Below are 18,527 nucleotides of genomic sequence, written 5' to 3'. Positions count from 1 at the left end.
GCCCTGAAAATTTTATTTCAGCATTATTGGTAGCAGCCAAGTTAAACACACTTAAATGCATATCAGTAGGAGGCTGCAGATATATTATGATATACCCATGAACTTGAAAAATGCGGAGACTTTAAAATATAAAGCAGATGCTTTATAAATGTGCTACTATAAAAAGATCAAGATACACAGAGTGACAAATACAAGAGGCACATACAAACATATACTTTTGTGGGAGGAATATCCCCATCGGCAGGGAAACAAACGTAAGAATAGAAGAGTTACCTCTACAGAATCAAATGTGGAGTACTGATGGGGTGTGGAAGCTGGGGGCAATAAATTGGAACAGAAATTTTCATTTTTTATTTTATACCTTTCCAATATTTCTTTTCAAACCATGTGCATACACTGTTTTCAAAATGTATTAAGTAAATTGTTTTTGATTGTCCTTGAGTTGATTCACTGACACAGAAAGATCAGGTGAAGGGAGCCTCTGTGGCCTGGCCTTCTGGAACACTCCGGGCACAGACTTTGCCCCCCCCCCCCACCACCACCCCCTTTTCTCACTCCTTACCCTGGAAGGAGGAGTGTCTGTCTGATCTAATTAGTGATCCAGGGAGAAGGAGCTGAGCAGAAGGGCCCACAGCCCTTCCTGAACTCCCTTTCAGACTGGCCAGCCAGCAGCAGCTCAGACTCCTCCGCCGGAGGGGGGACAGCAGTGTGCTGGCCTGTGCATACCTCGTCGTGGCAGTGACTAGGTGTAGGGCTGTCTAATTCAGGTGAATACAGGAAAGCCTCCGCATTCTTGCTATACATCTAGGCTGTGTTTTCCAACCAAACTGTTACTTCGATCTCCATCTTGCATCTAATTTTCAACTGATTCTGAACCAATCTAGAGGAGAGGGTGAGACAGCTCTAAATCCCCCAAGCCCCAAGATATACCATTAAATGAAAAAAGAAAGATGCTGTGTAATATGTACAGCATGATCTCACCGATGCTGAATTTCTAAAAGTACTATAAAACGGAAAGAACGGACATGAAACAGCATACTGGGGGAAGGCTGGATGGGAGAGGAGGAGGAGGACTGTCACTTTTTACTCCATTCACTTTTGTGCTGGTCAAAATTCACCAGCAAGCACGTATCCCTGTACCACTGCAGTAATTTTCAAAACCGTTTAAAAATATTTTAATAATTTTTGCTGGAAGACGTAATAACCACAGATCAAGCACACATTTCTGAACTTCAGGACTGTCAACAGTTTAGACAAGCAGTTCTCAAAGTGTGGTCTCCTGCCCGGCTGCTGCATCGGCATCATGTGAGAGCTTGTTAGAAATGCAAACTCTGGGGCCCCAGCCCAAGTCTACAGAATCAGAGACTCTGGGGGTGGAGCCCAGCAATCTGTTTTAACAAGCCCTCCCCAGCTGATTATAGGCTAGCTGAAGTTGAAGAACCACAGGACTAGAGAACGGTTTATAATAATTGTTTCAATTGTTTCAATTTTCCAATTCGTAAATCCCTAAGACCTACACAACACATACATGCACTCCCCTACCCACTTATCAAATCATGGTTCATCTCAATCCAGCAAGCATTTGTGGAATACCTTTCAAACTGCACCACTGGAGTTTTTAGTGTAAACTAAAATACTTTAGTGAAGAAACAGTACCGTGAGACTGCTAGGGAATATTCCCAGCCAATGTAAAGGGACTGAAGTACTCTGACATAAACCAGGGCCCCACGACAGAGACACGCCACCGCGAAGGAGCTAGAACATGGCTTCCTTCCTACACCCCGAAAAACATCCTCAACCAAGTAACAACTTGTTGGTGTATTACAACACAGATCACTCTCAGCTAGTACTTCTCCTTCATAACTTTCTATTACAAAGCTTATTTAAAAGTAAGTAGTGTAAGCATTAAAGATACCTGTTGGGTGATCGTCTTGGCCAACGTCTTCTGTTAGATTCTGCAAGAAATGGGTTCATTAATACCAAGAAATCACGTACCATATAGCAAGTTTTAAGATTCGTCAACATTTCCATAAACAGACGATATCTTAGTATCTGTGATCTAAACTTCTACCAAATACACTTAAAACAACTACTTTAAACGGCTGGTAGTTTTGTCTTTAAAAGGATGACTTACTAGCTTATTAAGAGTGTGGTAGATCTTATGAATATTTGCCAGTGTTGAGAGATGAGAGTTCAGCTGGAAGTCTTTAAAAGAAAAAGAAGAAAATTCAGTGTCATTTATTTCCCATGCTGCCAGAAGACTGTAAAAGAAGAAAACTCAGAAGTGAAGAAAAACAAGTGTTTTGCTACCATTGAATAGTATCTCCATTAATTTGACACTTATTAAATGAAATACAACATGCAACTACTGACCTCTTAGAAATAAAGTCTGGCAATAAAAGTTAAATTCCCAACCCGAATGTTTAAGTTCATGAAACTTTCATGGGAGCCATTAGGCAAAACAAAAATCCCTCAGTAGTTGTAAAATCCTACCAGCAATGAACCTGAACATAAGAGAAAAATGTCAATAACGTTAGCAAATTAAACAAGTCACACAAATAGAAGAAAGATCTCAAAAGAAACGTGTTCACTTTCTCTTTCTCTTTCCCTTTCTCTTCCCCAGAATTACTAATACAGTATCAAATCAAGCTCCTGGCAAGAAAAGAATAGAAAAGCATCTCAACCATTTGGCATTTCTTGCAATATATTTATTTTGTTGGCTCTTATACAAGAGAGCGAGCAAAAATGGAACCTAAGTCCCTCCCCTCCCATCAAGCAAACACAGACAAATCAAAGGATTACACTGCAAGCTGAGTCCACGAGCCCAGAGCCCAGTGATGGAGTCTATAGTTACTTGCATTGCCATATTAAAAAGTGCCACAAACCCAGGAACACAGAAGCAGAAAATCATGCTCATAAACCTGTCCAAATCAAAGAACGTATCCCCCATCATCCCTAATAATTTCAGGATTACATGCTAAATCATACACACATCTTAGAATCCCACACAACATAAAACTCTCAACTGTTAGGCTTTTGCATCTCTAATTTCCAACATTTCTTACGGCCTGCATGCGTGTTAGGCTACATAAATGGAAGTTAAAATTTTACAAACAATTTTATATTTGAATAAACAAGTATTTTTGTAAAATATCAAGATTTACACTAGGCTCCTTTTCTTTACTATCATAAAGGTTAGTCTGAAAGTAACCTTGAAAAGATACTGTAACTCCGTGAGTTAGGCCGTTCGGATAAAAAAGAGGAAAAAAAAGTCGCCTTTCACTGGAATGGTTTATGTGGGACATGTATTAGGTGCAAAGAACAGACCAAAGAGCAGACACTACAATACAAGTTTTCTGCACTAGGCTGGACTCGGCTGCTGCTCTGAGTCTGGAAAGCGAGCTGACTTCCCTGCCAGTGTTTAGAAAGCTTTACTTTGCAAAATTGTGCCAGGAATCCAGTTCTGGGCTGGCCCGCAGAGCAGAGGGGCTGGCAGGCAGCAGAGCCTCTGGCATTTATATGTCACTGTCAGGAGCAGCAAACGCACGCTTGCACACACACACACACACACACACACATGCACGGCTCTGACCCACCTGGCGGCAGATGCTCCTGTCACAGCCATTGAGAACTGCCCAACTAACCAAAATTAGAGGCTGAGAGACAACCAGAGCAGGGCCTCCGACTCTAAATGAGCTTCTAAATGGGCTTCCAATATAGACAATTGTTGCTTGTTTAGCATCTGAATGGTTTAGCCATACTTAAGGTAAATGATGGCATAATGTGGCCCAGAATCCTGATTTTTCATCTTAATTAGCACAGTTGCACAGAAAAGGTTTAGGAAAGCATGTGGAGTAGGTGTGTGCTTGTTTATTTACTTATGTTTATAATTAATAAACATTGAGTGGGGTCTCTAAAGCTAAAATCAACAGTGCTCTCCTGATCCACGAGAGGCTTTGGGGATCCACACACAGCCCTCCTGACCCACATTTACCACCACACCACAACCGCCCCTTTTTTGTACTCTCTCAATTTAAAAATCGGAAGACAAATTATACATTCCATCATCATCTCTAAATTAAACCCTGAAATATAATTCTGGCCCCACCCAAAAAAACACAAAAACTGTCTAGATTCTCTCTTCCCTGAGGCCACATGGTGTGGGACAGAAAAAGGGGCTTGCCAAAGACCTTTCAACCACTGAGGTTGCCAGATGCTCCCCCTATGCTGTACTTTCTCACAACCCTGATGTTAATTCAACTGTCAAAATTCATATAAAAGAATCTAAATGAGGGGCGCCTAGGTGGCTCAGTTGGTTAAGCATCTGACTCTTCGATTTCAGCGCAGGTCACGGTCTCAGGGTTATGAAATTAAGCCCCGTGCAGGGCTGGGTGTGGAGCCTGCTTAAGATTCCCTCCCTCTCCCTCTAGCCCCTCCTTCAGAAAAAAATCAATCTAAATGAATTAAAATTTCTAACTCCTTCTACATACAGAGACACACAGAGTCCCCCCCTCCCCAAACAAAAATCACAGCCAAAATACACTTTGATTTACAACCTCTCTGTGGAGTCTGAAAGCTGATTTGAATCTCAGGTCTACCAGTTATTTAACCTAAATCTCGATGTTCTCATCTATAAAATGAGATTATAATGCCAAGATGTGGCAAACATCCATTATAATGTCTGGACCATATTAAGTGTTCAATAAAAGAGACCAATTATCACATTTCGCTTATATCATTCTCCATACCACGCTGCTATCTAAAATGCTCACTGAAAAAAACAATAAATAAAAAATAAAATAAAATAAAATAAAATAAATAAAATAAAATAAAATAAAATAAATAAAATAAAATAAAATAAAATAAAATAAAATAAAATAAAATAAAATAAAAAAATAAAATAAATAAAATGCTAACTCCCAGAGGTCCAAGTCAAGTCCCATAACAAAAACTCCAAGGATGGGGTTCCTTCTGTGACTGAAGCAGGTGGCCTGCCTGGGACGTTTTTACAGCCTATGATGGCATTCCTGTGTTCATACACCACAAACTGATATTCACAATGATGGTCAAAGATAATTTCAGCACAGAGGGAAAAACAGACAAGAGCGTTTAAGACCAGGTTCTACATATGAACTTTCACTTCCCAGGCAATGCAGATAACGAGGCTTGTATCGCAAATCACACAATGCACTCAGCGATTCTCCATTTCCACAGCCACTGTCATCACCACCTACCTCATTATCGCTTTGCCCAAAGGAAAAAGAAAAGGGGAAAGAAAAGAAACCAGCGACATGAATAATTTCTCTTTAGCTTCACCAAGGTAAGGAGCAGCTAAGGAAGGCACACAAATTCAGACCAAAAAAAAAGACAAAAATGGCATTAAAAGATAAATCCACAAAGGTTAACACATATTGAATTTATGGTTCATGTGTTCAGTGCTCAGGGCAAGTAATAGACCTTGAAATCTAAAATAGATTTCACATCCTTAAGGAATAGATGTTAAGGGTAAAGATCAAATACTTTACAGAGAACGTATTTAGGAAAGCACTAACTGATTCATAAAAATCTCCTTCTGCTCATATTTCAATTCCAAAGGATAAATGCTAGGTTAAGTCACCTTTATTCCATGATCAAATGACTCTCCACAGTAAAGCAGTGACTGGGTTTCACTCTCCTGTGTGACATGCAAACTCTATATCCTATATTGAAAGCAAAAACTAGCTTTGCAAAAAAGTAAGGCCTGTTTAATACACAGCTTGCCTAAATTATACTCTGGGTATTCTTAAAACAATCGACAAATGTTGACTAGACATAAAGCTTCCTGGGTTTTTGTTTGTTTTTTTGTTTTGAAATTACCATTTGCTGTGACCTACATAGAATAAAAGAAATCCCACACACCCCCCATGACACTGGGGCGGGGGGGGGGGGGGGGGCGGGAAGGCCCAAAGTCCATGTCCCTAAACTACCCTAGCATAGGGTTCCACAATATAGACAGACACAAATATTAGGAATGAAATAATTCTGCAAGTTCAGACAATGACCATCAACCAAAAGAATCAAATTTAAAAATTAGCAGTCCTAAATAGGAGTTTACTTCCAGAAGAAGGTCAGAAACAATTTAAACTCTTAAAAATCAAATCCTTTCCTTCATACCATAGTCACTTGTAAAATAGAGCTGGAGGATGATCTCAACTGTAACAGGAACAAAAAGCAATTAAACACACACAGGAATAAATATGTAACATACACATAAAAAACAAAAATTTTCTTAAAGACATAAATGTAGGGATATCAGAGATATTACAGCGCTGGAGTGGAAAGACCTGGTATTGTAAAGCAATCACTTCCCCTTTCCACCAAACTACAAATTAAATGCAATCAAATTCCTATTCTTCCTGCCTCCCAGATCTCCACCCCAAAAGAGGTGGAGAAAAGGAAGGGAGGCTGGCAGATTGATTCTAAAGTTCATCTGAAAGAATAAACATGCTGGCCCTGCCAAGAAATTGTTGAAAAAGAAGAATGAGGAAGGACGTGCCCTATCAGATAGCGATCCATAGTATAAAGCAGAGGTCGGTAAATTCTTTGTAGAGGACCAGGGCGTAAACATTTTTTAGCTTTGTGGGCCTTGCCATCTCTGCTGCAATTACTGGGCCATTATAGCTCAAAGCAGCCATAAACAATAGATAAACAAATGAGGATAGCTGTGTTCCAATAAAACTTTATTTATAAAACCTAAGTGGTAGGCCAAATTTGGCCTGTGGACCATAATTTGCCAATGTTTGGTATAAAGGCACGATAATTTCAACAAAATGGTACAAGTGCAAGAAGACAAATCAATGGAAGAGAGTTGATAAGCACGTGCATAGGTATAAACACACGTGCAATTAATATATGATATGGCATTTCCAATCAACAAGAGACGACCATTCGGTAAACAGAGGGGCAACTAGCTCGCATGTGCAACAGATTAAAGTTAATTCCAACCTCAACCAAGTTACAGATGGAAGGGGAAGGCATTCAAGGCAAAAGAAAATCCCTTATCTTTGGTACAGGGCCCTGGAGGCTCTGCCTTTACCCAACACTCCCATCTCACCTCCTACCCATCCTCCTTGCTTACTCTCCTCAACCACAGTGAGCCTCCCGCTGTTGTGTGAATATTCCAAGCACACTCCTACCTCAGGACCTTGACACGTGCTTTGCCTTGAGCCCTTTCTCTCTGGTGGTAACATGGCTTGCTCTCCCATTTTACCAGGTTGCCATTCAAGTATCACCTTCTTACACACCGTTGCCAGAACAACAAACAGGACCCCTTCTTTGACCTCTATCACCTTCCCATGCTTTCCTTTCCTTTTTCTTTTCTTTATATCACAGATTTGTCACCTTCCTGTCCCATCGAAGTGTAAGCTTCATGGAAGCCAGGACCTGGCTTTGTCCACTACTGTATCCCTTGTACCTAGAACAATACCTGGCACATAACAGGTGCTCAATAAACGCCCAATGAATGGATGCAAACACAAAGGCACCAAATCGTAATTTTGATAGTTCAGGGCATTTCAAGTGCATCCACATCATGTGAGCTTCAAATGTTGAGGAGCGGCATGATCAAAGAGGAAACTTATAAGGAAGACAAAGGTCAAAAAATGAAGAACCTGCCAACTCTGCTTACCAGTTTAATCTCCGGAAGGGCTTGTACCTCCAACTGGGCCACCCGAGGGTATGCAAATCAACCAGATAAACGTGGCACACTCAAGCAGCATCAACTCTACTCAATAGTAACTCCCCTGTAATGTGTTACACGAACACAAAAAACATGATTATAGAACAAGACACCCCGAGCTATGCCTGCTGGGACCCCATGAGTACAATTTAATTCACTGAAACTCCGCTACGGCGCAACACTGGTGGGGAACTTTGAGAAGTACTGCTGTGAGGCTGGGTGTTGCACAATTGTTGAAGTCGGGCATTTTTTTTAGGATTTCTCCGAGGCCAACATATGGTGGGGAGATGGTGAGTGGCCTGGCTTGGGAAGGAAAGGCCTCTTGCAAAGACTACTGGAAACGACTGAGGCCGGGAAGGGTTAGGGCCTTAATGAGTCAGTGGCAGTACAAGCAGAGAGGACCTACACTGTGGGCAGTGGGGCAGCAGAATATCCACACTGAACTCACTCAAGGTCAACTTTATTCAGTCCCCCCCCCGCAAAAAAAAGAGAAAAGGAGGGGAGAAGACAAGATATTTCAGTTGTACCATACCGGCCCTTCATTCTACTTCATGAGCTGGAGACAGGCACGCAAATCAGTTTCCACGTGCCCATCATACTTTGTGCATCTCACAACACTGTATGAGTCTAGTATTTAAAAAACGTATTTTCCATAAAACACGGTCCCTAAATTTGCAAGCCAGCTGCTTCAGCTGGTGCGCCACCGAAGAGCCAGAGATCCATTCCAGTGCTGGAGGAAAGAACTGGCTGTGCTGGATTGATCTGAGACAACCCGCAGCAGGGCACCTTCTGACAGTGATATTCCTAAGACAGGGGATTTTGACCTTACAGATGGACTTAGGAACTAACCTCTATACAAAATATGATTGTACTCGGAGGAAAAAAACCACTATTACTGTCTGTATTTAGGAGATGAGAAAGAGGAGTTCAGTGTTTCAGGTCCGTTTGTCCAATTCTTTTACTGGCTCAGGCAGGATCACACAACTCGCTGTGGCCAGGCTGGGAATGATTCACTTCTAATTCCTAATCCAAAGCCCATTCCTCCCTTCTAGCTTATTTCTTATTGGAGCAAAAACTGATCAATCTTCATGCTCCATAAAAGGAAAAAAAGCAACACCATTTCCCACCCAAAGTTAATAATGAAGTACACAAACTTAGAGTAAAATTTTCTTAAAAGTTACTAAAACTGGCTAAATCTAAAACAACCTACCGATTTAAAAAAAAAAAAAAAGATTTATTTATTTTTGCAGGGGGTGGGGGGAGGGGAGCAGAGGGAAATGGAGAAACTTTAAGCAGACTTCACACTGAGCTTACGTGGGGCTCAATCCCAGGACTCTGAGATCTGAGATCATGACCTGAGCTGAAAACAAGAGTCAGACACTCAACCCACTGTGCCACCCAGGCTCCCCCACCACCTTTTTTTTTTTTAAGGGAAAAAAATGTGCAGAGGTGATACAACCAACACCACCAATGTTATTTTGATTTCAAGTACACTTCTTTCTTCTGAGCACTAACAATCATTGAAAGTATTTTATTTTTTAAGATTTATTTATTTTAGAGAAAAAGAAGAGCGTGCGCACATGCTTGCAGGAAAAGGAGAGGATGAGCACAGAGCCTGACACGAGGTTCCAACCAAGGACCCCGAGATCATGTCCTGAGCCGGTATCAAGAGTGAGATGCTTAACCGACAGAGCCACCCTGGTGCCCCTACAAGGATTTTATTATTAGCTAAGCTCTAGTTGGCCCGTCGGTGAGCAATGCTCTTAGGTGTAAAGGTTTGTTGTTGTGTTTTTTTTTTTTTTAAGATTTTATTTATTTATTCATGAGAGACACAGAGAAGCAGAGACATAGGCAGAGGGAGAAGCAAGCTCCATGCAGGAAGCTTGATGTGGGACTCCAGGATCGTGTTCTGGGCCAAAGGCAGGCACCAAACCGCTGAGCCACAGGCACCCCACCCCGGTGTAAAGGTTTTTAATGCAGCACTGTGCACAGGTATGTACTCAGTAAATGCTTCTTGATTACAATGAAAATGATGAACTAAAGCAGTAGAGGCTCTTGGGGAGGGGAGGGACAGAATAATGACCAGGTTATTGACAAAAAAGTGAAGCCAAATCAGACAAAAATTAAAGGTTATCAAAATCAGCATCTGTCCTGAATGCTTCTGGGCCAGAACCAGAACATGATCTAGCAGAGCAGGGCTAGGGTCTCTCACACTGGGGTTCAGCATGTAATGCTCAGGGGCTAAGGTACAGGTCACGGGGCCCATTCCCCTGAAATGTCAACTTTACTCAGTGATAAGAAAAAAGGAAAAAACTCTTGTCGTCAGAGTCAAGGGTATAGGATAGCTGAAACGTATTCTTTAGGTTTGCCTTGACTCCTCCTTTCCTCAAACAGGAGCCCTCCTTCCCGTGGCTTTCAGACAGAAGGAGGCCAATGATGTCAAGAGGAAACCTCTGCCAGCTTACAAAGAACATGTAACAACGTTTAATTTCAATCAACAAGAGTTTGGATTTGTTGCTGCAGCATAAAAGAAAAAAGGAAAAAAAAAAAAAAAAAAACAAGTACTAAACAAGTCCTTACAAGGCCATACATGATCTGACCTAAGTCATCTCATTCCATTATCCTTGCTCACTCCATTCCAGCCCCCTCTTCCTTGAATACTCACGTGAATTCCTACCTCAGGGCCTTTGCGTCTTCTATGCCCTCTGCCTCCCTGACTCCTGGTGTTCACAAAGCCTCATCGCTGACTTCACTAGCTATTCAAATGTCACCTCATCAGCCAGGTCTCTCCTGACTCCCTATCCAAAGCAGCACCTCCACCCCCCAGCAGCTTTAGATTTCATTGCTCTAATGTGTGTGCTAGGTTTGTGGGTCAGCTTCAGACGACATGTGCCCTTCTTTGTGAGAAGTAGGAATTTCTTTATAAAATGGGTAACAGCGCCTGCCCCACAGGGACACCATGAGAACTGAAGGAGTCCGTGATGGGACCAGCTGGGAACAGCGCCCGGCACAAGGTAAGCACAGCCTGGGTGCTGGCTGGGGTGCCGGCTGGGAGGCCGGAGTGAGCAAATGGCCTGCCGGCTGCCCAGCATCCTCTTCCCCACTGTCCACACCAGAACCCTGCTCGCTAATTTAGCTTCTTAAAATTAATCCAGTGGCTGCACATCAGAATCACCCGGGAGGCTTGAGAAAGGCGGCCAGGGCCCCAGTGCAGGCCAATTAAATAAAAGTGGGAGTGGGGTCATTGATTTCTCACTCAGTGGCCCAGATGGTTCTATATGCAGCCAGAGAGGGGAGTCCCAGCCCCACCCCAGACTCGGTCCCCAACCCACTGGGGCAGGCAACCTACTAAGGAATGGAACAAGCTTGGCACAGAACATACCAGAATCCAACTCATTCACCGGTACCCCATCAGCACGTGGGAAAATAAAAAAAGCTCAAGATCCAGGGAAAAGATCGTAAAACTGAAAAGCCAGGTGAAAACGAGAAGACCCCGAGCAGCAGGGGCAAGGCCTTCAAGTCATTCTCCGCCTCAGCAGGTGCTGGCCACTCGGGCACACAAGCCAGAAGGGGAGGCCCAGAGAGGGGGCGCTGATCGCGGTGGGAAGCAGGGCACTGTAGGTGACTCAGCGTTTTCACGGAGCACAAGATCCAAAATCGAAGCCGTCCGAGCAAACCGCCGCTGGCTTTCTCCTTCTAACTCTCCCAGGCCCCATAAAAGAGGCTGCGAGGAGATGCCACCTGCCTGTCCGGCAGAGGCGGCCTACACCCAGCCCCTCCCCCACAGCCTGCACCTGTGGGGGCCCTCTCAGGAGCCGGCCACTGCAGGGCACCCTGTGTGCTGCCCTCCAGCTGTGACAAGGTGCAAGGGGCCCTAGACCCACCCTGTGCCCCGCCCCACGCACCCAGGAGCACAGATCACTCGACAGTTCAGAGTGAAAACCGTCCTCTGGTCTCACTAATGTCACCAGAGTCCTGATGCTCTGGCATTGGAAGGGCGTGGGCTACAGTCACAGCTCTGGGACATTCCAGCTGAGCGACCCTGCCTGTTGCCCCAGCTGCCTGTGCCTCAGCGTCCTCATCCGGAGGGCTGCAGCAATGGGCCCCCCCTTCGCATGGACTGAACATGGACTGAAGCGCTGCCTGCCAAGCCGTGAGCACGGGGTGGGCCCACACCCAGGCGCCCCTGAGGGTTCACTGCTTCACCTCCCGGTAGTATTAGCACCTAGAAGAGGCTAAGACACGCCGAACCCAGAAGATGAAAAGTAAAGACAAGGCAGAGGGGATGACAAGGTGACGGGTCTTTAAAAGTTATGACATCAGGGCACCTGGGGGGCTCAGAGGTTGAGCACCTACCTTCAGCTCAGGGCCGAAGAAATCAGTTTTTAAATGCCCGGGACTCGATCCAGGGACCCCAGGTCCCACGTCGGGCTCCCCGCAGGGAGCCTGCTTCTCCCTCTGCCTGTGTCTCTGCCTCTCCCTCTGTGTGTCTCATGAATAAATAAATAAAATCTTTAAAATAAAATAAAAAACTACGAGTATGACATCGAGAGCCAGTTGTCTGGACTTGAATGTACAACCATCCTTCTCAGCTTCCTGTTTAATTAATAGCAAATAATTTGTGGTCTAATTGTTGGGAATGGCATTAAAGGGGTTGAGAAAGACAATCTCAACTATGGGGGCGGAAAAAAGAAGAAAATAACTTCATGGGGCAGCCCCAGTGGCCCAGCGGTTTAGCGCCCGCCTTCAGCCCAGGGCGTGACCCCGGAGACCCGGGATTGAGTCCCACGTCGGGCTCCCTGCATAGAGTCTGCTGCTCCCTCTGCCTGTGTCTCTCCCTCTCCCTTTCTCCCTCTCTCTCTGTGTGTGTATGTTTCCCATGAATAAGTAAATAAAATCTTTAAAAAAGAAAAGAAAAGAATTTCAAAGATGTTACACAAAACATGTTAGTAGCTCTACTATAAGGTAAAGGGGTTTTTTGTTTTTTTTTTGGGGTAAGATTATTTTATTTGAGAGAGTCAGAGAGAAAGGGAGTGAGCACGCACACGAGTGGGGAGAGCGCCAGGGGGAGAATCTTAAGGAGACTCCTGCTGAGCGCAGAGCTCAACACAGGGTTCGAGCTCACAACCCGAGATCGCCACCTGAGCCAAACCAAGAAGCAGGTCCCAACTGACTGCAGCCCCCAGGCACCCCAAGAGGTAACTTACATTTTCTCGCTTTTCTGCAACATTGTATGTCCCATATTTAAAAACAACGTGAAAAGCATATTTAGGAAGTAGTTAACACCTATCTATTTAGAATAAGATGTAAGAAGACTAAACTGACGGTTTCATTAGTGAGTTAAGAAAAGGTGTGCAATACTTTTCTTTGCCATAATCAGCTCCCCCGTCAGAATCAGTTTTTAAATGCCTGCTGTCATTGAGAGGAAGGCGGCAGAAATGAGGGGACAGGAGCGCTGGGAGAGGAGGAGTTCCTCCCACATCCTGATGCTGCTGGGCCCATTCCAAGAACAAAAGAACCAACAGCAAAGCGGAGCTGATCAGATCAGAAGCAGTGCCGTCCCAGTTCACGGGCCAAAGAGGAAACAGGGAATCCCGATGTACCTGCAGGGCCGCCCTAAGAACCAAGCCGAAGCGGCGCCACCCCCGGACCTGGAGTATGGAGGCCTGCGTGCAAGTCTCAATGCACCACGCAGAGGCTGCGTGACCTGGAGAAAAGGAGTTAACCTCTCCGCACCTCAACTTTCTCATCTGTAAAATGGAGGTGCTGACAGCCCAGTCATCAGCAATCCTCAGCCCCTTCCCACCCTTGCTCCTCCTCTCTCCCCGGGTCCCACCTTCTCGGACCTCCTGCTCCCGTCCTCCCCTTCCAGGCCAACTCACAAGCTCTCCCTGGTCCCCCCTCGCCACCCAGCCCTGCCCCGTCCCCCACACCCCAGGCCTACAGAACTCCCATCCTCCATGCTTTCACCCATGCTGTCCCCTGGGTCTCCTCCACCCCCTGATCTGGGAAAGCACCCTCCCACCGCAGGCCCCTCCAAACCAGGCACACCTAGACCTTTTTCTTCACACGGGACGACTTGAAAAGTGAACCCCACGGGGTGCACACTAACCCTTCCATGAAGTCGAATTTTAACGGCTTCCCCTTTGTTTCCAGAGCACCCAGGGCATCCAATGGACGTAGCTGCCGTGGTGCCACGTCACCTGTCCGGTACCTCTGGGCCTGCACCACTACACCTAAGGAAGAAGCCCCCACCTGGCAACAAGAACCCCTCAAATGTTTGGTGACTGGCTAAGTGAGGGAAAGCCCCACTTGGTTCTTTCTGATAACCTCTCTTCCTCTCCAGGGTTTCCTTTCAGGGGACCCCGGTGGGGGCTCAGTGGTTGAGTGTCTGCCTTCGGCTCAAGTTGTGCTCCCAGGGTCCTGGGATCGAGTCCCACGTCGGGCTCCCCACAGGGAGCCTGTTTCTCCCTCTGCCTGTGTCTCTGCCTCTCTGAGTGTCTCATGAACAAATAAAATCTTAAAAAAAAAAAAAAAAGAGGGGTCTCCTTTCAAAGCCTAATGAGGACAACATCGTTACACAGCAACTGTTAGCCATAAAATCAGAAGAAAGGGCCAAGCACCTCTCCAAACTATGTTTTATGTCATTTAATCAGTGGGATGGCTCCGATCTTGCCTCCTGCTTCTTTCTCCCTGCCCAGCCCCCACCTCCACCCCAAGCACACCAGCGTCTTTGCAATTCCTATTCCAGGCCTGCTCCCGCTCAGAGCCTCTGCTTTCACCTTCCCGCAGCCTGGAATGCCCCTCAGTCCCAGCAGGTCTTAAAACCTGACCCCCGCTATTCAAATCCACAGCACCCTCCACTGCTCTCCCCTGGCCCACACGTCTGCGTGCCCCACCCCCTGCTGTATTTCTTACCTACGGAACTCACAACCATCTGACACACTATCCGGTCTACCTGTTTATTTGCCTCCCTGCCCTTTGCTGGAATCAGAACTGCATGTGAGACGAGGAAGGGCCTAGGACGTGGTAAATGCTCAATCACCACTGTGGACCGAACAAGTCCTACTCTGCGGTCGGTATGCCTTATGCGGGAGGACCACTGAAGTGCACATGGTAGCTGAGGAGTAATTTGCCCACTGTCACACAGCTAATACCTACCAGAGCAAGGATCTGAATCTAGGCACTCTGACTCGAAGGCCCACACTTACCTCTCATGCCTTCCTGTCTCCCAACCTGACCTAGATAACAATTAAAAGACATCATCACATCCATGGAGCAAATCCTAGCACTAGGTACCTTTGGGCCATACAGAACAGCCATCCACTGGAAAACTTCAAAAGAACAAGTCATTTCAGTCTAGATAGTCCCATGTGGTAAATCATTACCAGATTTATAATTTATATAGCACTGATAGTTTTTCTTTGGATTTAATAATTCAGTTTTTAAAAAGGGGGGGGGGAGATTCATCACACCTTTTTATACTGCAATATCCCCCACGAACAGCAAAATGACAAATCATCAACTAACGTGGACACGGTCCAAGGTGACATGTATTAAAAGCCAAAGGTTGTGGTAGGAGGTGGTGAAATACGGCCTGCGAGGGGGCACAAGGGAACTTTTGGGGGAAATGAAAATGTTCTGTGTCTTAATTTTAGTAGTGGTTACACCACTAGAGATATGTATCCAAACTGATCAAGTTATACACTTAAAAAAGGTACAATTTTATATTATATATATGATTATAAATAACTAAAAAAGCAATAAAGAATATCAGATAGGAATTTTAACTAGTCTACCCCAAAACAGCCACAAATAACATTTCCATAGCAAATACTCCCAAATTAGATCCAAAAAGACGCAATAGAAGTTATGCATTAGCTCCTGAGCATCACCTTTCTCTCTCTCTATCTCTTTTTAAGACAAAGAGGTGACTGGAAAGACAAGCAGTGAAGAGCTCTAACGAGGTCCAGCAGGGTGGCTGCTGTAGGGCTCAGAGCCCACCTGACCACCGGCAAGGCAGCGCCCACAAGTGACACCGACGATGTGCCCCTTCCGTCCTTTGGGTAACCTCCGGCCGGGACTCTAGAGTCAGGTCAGGCCCATCACTGCCCTTCTCCACACGGGCCTCTACACGTACTGACCAGTGCCAGGTATGGATGCTGTACTGATCAGAACTCTTAGTTTCCAGCCTCAGAAACCAACTAGCCAATGTAAAAGAACAGGGATTTCGTTTTTAAAGGGCCATCAGGTAATTCACAGGTCTAGGCCACCCAGAAAACCAAGCCACACAACTCGAGGGCTTGAAGCAGAGCACACTGACACAGCCTGAACTGTCCTGGCCCCTGGGACCACAGCTGGCAGCTGCCCCCACCATCCACCCTCCCCAGTGGCCTCCGGGTACCCCCGGCTTCTGTCCAACACTCACCTCCAGCTTCAGAGTCACACTCCGGTGGGTGTCTCTGAGCGGCCCTGCCTGCAAAGGTGGGCATTTCCCATGCAGAGAAAGAGCCAGGGCCCTTGAAGACTGACAATGCCCATCATAAAAACAAACGGATGACACGCCACCTCCGGGAATACTAGTGATACAGGCCAGCAGGTAATAAAAGGGTTCCCAAAAAAAAATTTACAAAAAAAAAAAAATCCTCAAAGAGAGACATAAAGAATCCTAATCAGGGGTAACACTATTTGGGGAAGGTGGGGGTCTTTTTCATACCATTTAGTGTTGTACTTAGTATATCACTTAATTCCAAAGACCTACCTTCCTAAATTGAAAATGACTCATTAAGAGTGTTTTCTAATTAAAAGAAAAGTAATTCAAACCCAGAATAGCAAATACTTCTCTAGAATAAAGGACACAAATCCTTAGATCTGAAACAGTAATACAACGATTGCTAAAAGACAGGATTCTATCTAATGCATTTCAATATCTTTTTCTACTTAAAGCATATTTTTTAAATGTATGTTTGCTTAAAAGAATAATTCTCAAGAGGTCCTTCTCCTAACCTGAATCTCAGAATAAGAAAAAAGAACAAGCTATGAAAAGCTATTAACACTAATTCAAGATGACCAACTATAAAAAGATATCCGCATTAATGTCAGATAATCAGAAAATTCACCTCCAACTAACAACGTTTAATTTCTAAATGAAGAAAGCCTTCCAGTGATCTCAACGTATAGTTAACATTATGAAACAAACCCTAAGGACCAGAATCTGGTCATAAAACAAAAAGAGGGGTAATGTCAGACCTGTCAAGTCCTGCCTTAGCCTTATCTTCACAAGACTGACACACCAGATCTGAAATGGAAGCATGCATTTTCACACGCAGACTCCTGGCCCGTTAGCACATCACCAGCATTTTACTTTCTCCCAGACAATTTCTCCACGCCACAGTCTTCAGAACTGACATCTGCATGTATTTAAAGAGAAATATTATTTAAATTGGTTTGCTTATGGCTGACTTCGTCCAAAAACAAGACAGAATGAGTAAGAGGGAGTTTGTACTCCCTGAAGAAAAATCCCAAGACAATGAAAGATGACTCGGACGCACGCTGAATAGCAGGAGGGAGAATTAAAATTTTCCAGATAATTCACTATTTAACAGTTGACCATTTAAGTGCAATTCAATCCCTCTTTGAGGGCCTACTTTGTGTAGGCCATCATGGATGATAAAGTGGACACTAAATAAGACAGTCCCAGGTCTCAAGGGAGTAATAATCTAATTGGGGAGAGGACAAATAAGTCAACATGCAGCTATTGTTAAATTAGGCAGAACTGAGAACCGAGGCAAACCACAGTTCAGAGAGTCAACGGAGGGCAAGAGTGGGAAGAGAGGGAAGAGGAACCCAGAAGAGAACAATTCCCCAGAAATAGCACCGAGGCAGCGGGCAAGGAGGTAGTAGTCTGCGGGGCGGGGGGAACACACAAACTGAGCTTAAACCTCACTAGCTGACTCAACCCCATGTGTGGAGAAGTCTATATTTCCTTAAGCAAACGGGGCCCTCGAGGTTTTGTGTAAGGGAATCCTAAGGACAAAGATGATGTACCTGGTGACCAAGGGGACAAAGAGGAGGATGAGGCTGGCAAAAGCTCTGAATTTCATGACAACGTAAGAAAAGACAGGTCAGCCCCAGGACGATGGCAGTAGGTAGGAAAGAGTTCCATAAAGCATGGGAGGCGATGCAGTGTCTCTCTTACCACCAGCCAAGAAAAGAGAGGATGAGAAATGCTTAAGTTTCCACCTTGGGTTATTACATGAACTGAAGCTTCATTAACTAAATGAATAAAATTAATTAGCCTTTTTTTCCTCTTTGTTTTGACTACTACCAGGAAGCTCAGAGCCAAATATATGGCCTATTTGTAACCTATGGCAAGCATCTATGCGCAGCCTGCAAATCTACAATTTATTTTCCTTCTCTTATTTATTTGAGAGGGAGAGAGAGAATCCCAAGCAGACTCCCTGCTGAGTGTGGAGCCTGACCCTGGGCTCAACCGCAGGATCAGATCCAGAGATCATGACCTGAGCCGAAATCAAGGGTCACACACTTAACTGACTGAGCCACCCAGGTGCCCCTATTTCCCTTCTCTTCGCAGGCTTTTATCTATACTTAGCACGTCACCTTTAATTATTTTCAAAGGAGAAAAAAATAAATCAACAGATTTAAAAAAGATTGAGACCAAGCCAGAGATAGCTGGACAAAGTAGCTGGCTCAGGAATACAACCTGTGGGTTGCCAACTCAGAGCATTCTCCTCACTGTTCCACCCTAGCAAAGACCACATCTCATAAAAGAAGCTGAAAAATGCCAGAC

The 18,527-nt window shown here is 44.8% G+C and overlaps 1 protein-coding gene across 18 annotated transcripts in view; it reads right to left on the bottom strand.

The window, feature by feature from the left end:
* Positions 1-18,527, bottom strand: part of DCUN1D4 (defective in cullin neddylation 1 domain containing 4) — an 81,768-nt gene that overhangs the window by 48,887 nt on the left and 14,354 nt on the right. For 15 of the 18 annotated variants that reach the window (XR_012007106.1, XM_072775010.1, XM_072775011.1 and 12 more), the window contains 2 exons: positions 2,135-2,205; positions 1,916-1,955 (listed from right to left, as the gene is read on the bottom strand). The exons of 1 other annotated variant lie outside the window; for it this stretch is intronic. Coding sequence is in view for 6 of the 17 variants with exons in the window: in XM_072775010.1 (XP_072631111.1) it covers positions 1,916-1,955; positions 2,135-2,205 (111 nt within the window). In the remaining 11 variants the exon portion in view is untranslated. Of the gene's footprint in view, positions 1-1,915; positions 1,956-2,134; positions 2,206-7,666; positions 7,782-18,527 lie in introns of all 18 variants that reach the window. 2 more of the 18 variants (XM_072775017.1, XM_072775018.1) reach the window with 1 other exon arrangement.

Source organism: Canis lupus, chromosome 14 (genome assembly GCF_048164855.1).
Source record: "Canis lupus baileyi chromosome 14, mCanLup2.hap1, whole genome shotgun sequence".
In the NCBI taxonomy this organism is placed as follows: Eukaryota; Metazoa; Chordata; class Mammalia; order Carnivora; family Canidae; genus Canis; species Canis lupus.
Note: the sequence above shows the minus strand (reverse complement) of the source record. Positions and strands in the feature narration are given on the sequence as shown.